The following is a 6,000-nucleotide window of genomic DNA, read 5'->3' on the forward strand; positions in this document are numbered from 1 at the left end:
GTTATGTTTTGTTCCTATGGCATATGTAACAACACATCACTTACTGGATCATTAAAGAATAACATTAAAGACAACAGGAGGACAACTGTAAGAACACCAACTGGCTCAGACTCACTTCTTCTGGCCTGTCTGGGTGCCTTGGGATGCACACGTGTAGTTTCCGATCTGACCACCGAAACGTACAGCCATGGCCACATCGCAATCGTCCACAGCAACCACCGCAACTTTCTCCTCAGAAGGACCATGAGGGAGACCAGTACGCCCAATGTGAGGCTAAAAAAAACAAAAACAAAAAAACCCAGTAAATATTCTTGTGACTAAAACAAACTGCTGAGCAGCCTAGAAAGACCTTTTCTTTAAAATGACTTTAAAATGCCAGGGACATGTCAGTTTCTAGTGTCGGCTAAATAACTAAATCCTAAATAACTGAATGGAACACAAAACAACTGATCAGTACCATACGGGGCTCTTGTTTTGAAATATTTTTTTATGTCATGGCAATTCCCCCAACTATTACAGTGAGGGAAAAAAGTATTTGATCCCTGCTGATTTTGTACGTTTTCCCACTGACAAAGAAATGATCAGTCTATAATTTTAATGGTAGGTTTATTTGAACAGTGAGAGACAGAATAACAACAAGAAAATCCAGAAAAATGCATGTCAAAAATGTTATAAATTGATTTGCATTTTAATGAGGGAAATAAGTATTTGACCCCCTCTCAATCAGAAAGATTTCTGGCTCCCAGGTGTCTTTTATACAGGTAACGAGCTGAGATTAGGAGCACACTCTTAAAGGGAGTGCTCCTAATCTCAGCTCGTTACCTGTATAAAAGACACCTGTCCACAGAAGCAATCAATCAATCAGATTCCAAACTTTCCACCATGGCCAAGACCAAAGAGCTCTCCAAGGATGTCAGGGACAAGATTGTAGACCTACACAAGTCTGGAATGGGCTACAAGACCATTGCCAAGCAGCTTGGTGAGAAGGTGACAACAGTTGGTGCGATTATTCGCAAATGGAAGAAACACAAAGAACTGTCAATCTCCCTCGGCCTGGGGCTCCATGCAAGATCTCACCTCGTGGAGTTGCAATGATCATGAGAACAGTGAGGAATCAGCCCAGAACTACATGGGAGGATCTTGTCAATGATCTCAAGACAGCTAGGACCCTAGTCACCAAGAAAACAATTGGTAACACACTACGCCGTGAAGGAATGAAATCCTGCAGCGCCCGCAAGGTCCCCCTGCTCAAGAAAGCACATATACATGCCCGTCTGAAGTTTGCCAATGAACATCTGAATGATTCAGAGGACATCTGGGTGAAAGTGTTGTGGTCAGATGAGACCAAAATGGAGCTCTTTGGCATCAACTCAACTCGCCATGTTTGGAGGAGGAGGAATGCTGCCCATGACCCCAAGAACACCATCCCCACCGTCAAACATGGAGGTGGAAACATTATGCTTTGGGGGTGTTTTTCTGCTAAGGGGACAGGACAACTTCACCGCATCAAAGGGACGATGGACGGGGCCATGTACCGTCAAATCTTGGGTGAGAACCTCCTTCCCTCAGCCAGGACATTGAAAATGGGTCGTGGATGGGTATTCAAGCATGACAATGACCTAAAACACACGGCCAAGACAACAAAGGAGTGGCTCAAGAAGAAGCACATTAAGGTCCTGGAGTGGCCTAGCCAGTCTCCAGACCTTAATCCCATACAAAATCTGTGGAGGGAGCTGAAGGTTCGAGTTGCCAAATGTCAGCCTCGAAACCTTAATGACTTGGAGAAGATCTGCAAAGAGGAGTGGGACAAAATCCCTCCTGAGATGTGTGCAAACCTAGTGGCCAACTACAAGAAACATCTGACCTCTGTGATTGCCAACAAGGGTTTTGCCACCAAGTACTAAGTCATGTTTTGCAGAGGGGTCAAATACTTATTTCCCTCATTAAAATGCAAATCAAGTTATAACATTTTTGACATGCGTTTTTCTGGATTTTTTTTGTTGTTATTCTGTCTCTCACTGTTCAAATAAATCTACCATTAAAATTATAGAATGATCATTTCTTTGTCAGTGGGCAAACGTACAAAATCAGCAGGGGATCAAATACTTTTTTCCCTCACTGTATATAACAGCATGACCATAAAAAAGATGTAGCTACTGTGTAGTGTTAATCTCTCAGACGTAGCGTGAGGTGTCTGCTTGCCAGACTGTGGAGCTGTGCCCACAACAGCTAAACATTTAATTGGATTACGCCAGTAAAACACTGGTGAAAATGAGATACCAGACAAAGTGTATGCCATTCAATGTCAGAAAAATCTCTGCAGACTTGATTAGTGCAGCAAAAGCCTGCATTATTATACAGTAACTCTAGCCAGCTTGTGCTAATTCTGCTCCTTTTGCTTTGGCAGTATTTAATTTACTTTATTTATTTAGCATGTCAACTGACATGACACAATGTCCTTTGTACATGAACTAAAGAGTGTTACAGGGAACATTACAGAAATCACACAAAATCACGACATAGCATAGCTAAAGTGAGCTAATCCAATAGAATTTCCAAAGGGAAGTCATGTTTACTCCGTGTTCAAAATATTTAATGATAACGCTAACCAGCTAGCTAATGTTAGCTAAGATGACTATAAATCATATCGATAATTGTTCATAATCTTCACAGATTAAGCTAATCAACTAGCTAACATATGCGCTCATTGTTTCTGAGGGGATTTCTAAATGAATGTCCAAAATCTTCACTGCCGAAGCTAGTCACTTAGCTAAAATAAGAGAACCAGATGGCATTTCCTATAACTGGTACCTCTGTGAATGAGAAATGTTACTGATTAAATCACATAACGTTTCTAAATTGATGTGTTCAGTAAAGAGTGCAATTTAGGTGGATTAATGGAAGGACATTCTACATTTGGTGAAGCATTGTAGTCTTTAGTTCATGACAAGCCTACACACTAATAGCTCAAGCTGACAGGCACCAAACCTCACTCACTCACAAAGCTCTACCTGAGGGCACAGGCTCTGTTTTAACAAGTTAAGCTGTTGCTGTCCAAAAATAAATAAGCAGATTATTTTTACCTTTTGCTGTGACAGAAGAATGTTTTGATAGCAGTTTCTTGAATGCAAATTTGTAAACATTAATAATGATATATCATTTCTGATCTTCCATCTGCATCTTACACTATACAGTAAGCTGGACAAATCATTTAAAATGCAGCTGATATGTACTACATTGTTTCAAAAGTTTTGGCTGTCTACATAGTTTTTCCTGTTTGTGGTTGCTAGATAGGTATGAAATCATCAGTTAAAGTTAAGTAGTTAGTTAGGTAGCTCAGGTTAACATTAACATGTGGTTTTACTGTGTCAATTTGCTCAGCAAATGATAAATCAACACACCTGCAAAGGCAGTCTAATGAAGGTTTTTCTATTATAAATGAATAATAAAGCCTATTCTACAGTACTCACGCAATGCACATTTAAACTTGGCTCATAAAGCAGTAGTAATTTAGATGTAGTAATATCAGTTTGCCAATAAAATAACCAGACATCCCCAGTGTGACTGGATTATGATTTAAACACATGATTTCACATTATATTTGAGAGGACACTGTCAAACAACAGCACTAGCAATGACTTTGAGACCAAAGGGGCCTTTTTACACACACAAAGCATAACGTCCGTCATCTTTTCAAACCGACACTGCAGAGGCTTGAAGGGAAAGGTCCGTGCCTAACAAATACTATACATGGGTGTCGATTTCCATGCGTTTTGTTTTTCTTCCATGTGAGGGTTAATTGCTTAAAAAATGTGAAAACTGGACAAAAGTTGCATTTATCATAAAAAGTTGTATTTATCATCGGGTGTTATCACTGTTTGTAGGATTACCAGACCAATAAAATGTAAAACATTTTGGCTACCTAAAACGAGACCAGGCTAGTTTGGTGTCACTAGCCAAGGGGAGGCACAACTAAGTTATCATTGTATGGGTTTAGCTGCTACAGTGTCATGTAAAGTACATTAGCTGTCCTTATGCTCTGCTCATATCTTGTTCACATAACTTGGAACTTACATAGACATTTACATCTAAACACATTAACATTTGTTTTCCTGCTCAGCATGTGAGGCTGTTAGTGTTTCAGTTTCAACGCCTTTACTGGTAAAAAAATTGCCGTATATATTTATTTTTCCTCTGACACGAGTATTTCCACTTATTTTCCTGTAAACCCTGTCTGATTGGTCTTGCCTCTGGTCACTGATGATAAAATACAACAAACCGTTCACTGAAGATACAAAATTACAACACTGCCGTCTTCTTTTACTGGCATTCAGTAACACAGTGACAAACCACTCCAAGTGGATAATTATTCAGGGCTAAAGAAAAACCTTTGGTGCTACAGCCTCGAATGCCCAGGCCAGGTTACGCCCCTGTTGATAACCCTTATTACTGTGGTATAAGCCACTCCACATATTGGACAATGTGTACTAAATCCTCTGCTTTCTCTCTGCCTGCCTGTCAACCTTCTATTGACTATATGGCCTTGGGGATGTGGTTTCACTATTTCGTTTAACCAACGAGTGAAACTGAAATTTGAGCATTAAACCCTCAACCAGGCATGCTAAGCCCTCTAAGTGTTTGCACCACATCAGATGAGATCTTAACCATAATGAGAAACTGATGGTTGAACTGTCACAACAGACGAATGATGGTGAATGTCAAATCGTCTACAAGTGCCAACCAAAGACTGGAAGCTGTTCTGATTCCAGACAGGACTCTTCAGACATTTCAAGTAGGTCTAATAACATAGTAGGGAAGAGGTCTAATGACATTCTTTAGTGACAGCCAGTGGCTCCTTTTGGAGATTGAGTTTTGACAAACCGACAATCTACCACTTAGTCTTCCTCCAAAATTCACACGTAGTGCAACTGTTTCCATTGTTGGTGTTTTGTATTTTGCACAGGGTTTTCAGTATTTGCATTGTTGCACTTTGTACACAGTTTTATTAGGCTCATTCCTGCACAAACATAGATGTAAATGTTGCCTTGAATCAATAATGCATTGGATATGTATAAACTCCACAGGTATGGGTGGTATGTAGACTGCAGTTCATGGAGATAAGAAATAAAACTGGCTTGGCTGCTGCACAGGTTCTGGCCTCTTTCAAGCAAAAAAATGATAGTTGAGACTGATACAGCTGCAAGCTCATGGTACATAGATAGCAATCTGACAGGGTACTGCATTAAAAACCTCTGTCAGTATTTTGTGCTTAAGACATAGCCATTCCTTTTTGGCATTGAAGCTTTCATAAACCTGTTTTCTTCAGGAATATAACACACTTGAAAGAAGCTTCTCTAAAAGATCTTACAATTCTGTTCTATCTCGAGTCCTAGAACAACAACCCCAAATTCTTCTATCTTCTATCTATCTAAAGAGCCTGTGCTGAAGATTTTCTCCTAATATCATTGCTGCTGAATGAAAACACATAAAAGTGCATTGAGGGGTGAGTAGGCCTGGCTCATGGGCCCAAAGAAATACAGTGATTGAGAGCATTCCTGCACTCTGACACATACACCATGGACAGAGTCCAACTAATCAAAATCCAGACACTCCATTCAGCTAACAACCATCACTTCAATGTGTGTGTGTGTGTGTGTGTGTGTGTGTGTGTGTGTGTGTGAGTGTGCCTGATCTAGACGAGCACATGCTCACATAGAAGAACTGTTTGGATAACTATGAAACTGGAAACAGATGAGACAACAAAATAGCTATTCTTCTTCTAACATGCTGAACATTCTCAGTGCTTTAAGCAAGGATTTACTTCAGTACTCAAACTGAATCTGCAACTAGTTAAGGCTCAAATATTTATAACTCTTATTAAGGTTTGTATGGAGCAACATGCACTGGACAACCTCACTGATGATAAACCCGTGCTCTTATTTACTGACTCTGCATGTCCTCAATTCCCTTTCCTATGTAAAAAATAAACCTTGCTGTCAG

At 40.0% G+C, this 6,000-nt stretch overlaps 1 protein-coding gene across 2 annotated transcripts in view; it reads right to left on the reverse strand.

Annotated features, from left to right (window-relative positions):
* celsr1b (cadherin EGF LAG seven-pass G-type receptor 1b) overlaps nt 1–6,000 on the reverse strand; it is a 60,375-nt gene that overhangs the window by 29,050 nt on the left and 25,325 nt on the right. For both annotated transcript variants that reach the window (XM_053631212.1, XM_053631213.1), the window contains exon 6: nt 116–273. In XM_053631212.1, the coding sequence (XP_053487187.1) occupies nt 116–273 (158 nt within the window). The remainder of the gene's footprint in view (nt 1–115; nt 274–6,000) is intronic.

The sequence above is a fragment of the Ictalurus furcatus genome, chromosome 8 (assembly GCF_023375685.1).
Source record: "Ictalurus furcatus strain D&B chromosome 8, Billie_1.0, whole genome shotgun sequence".
In the NCBI taxonomy this organism is placed as follows: domain Eukaryota; kingdom Metazoa; phylum Chordata; class Actinopteri; order Siluriformes; family Ictaluridae; genus Ictalurus; species Ictalurus furcatus.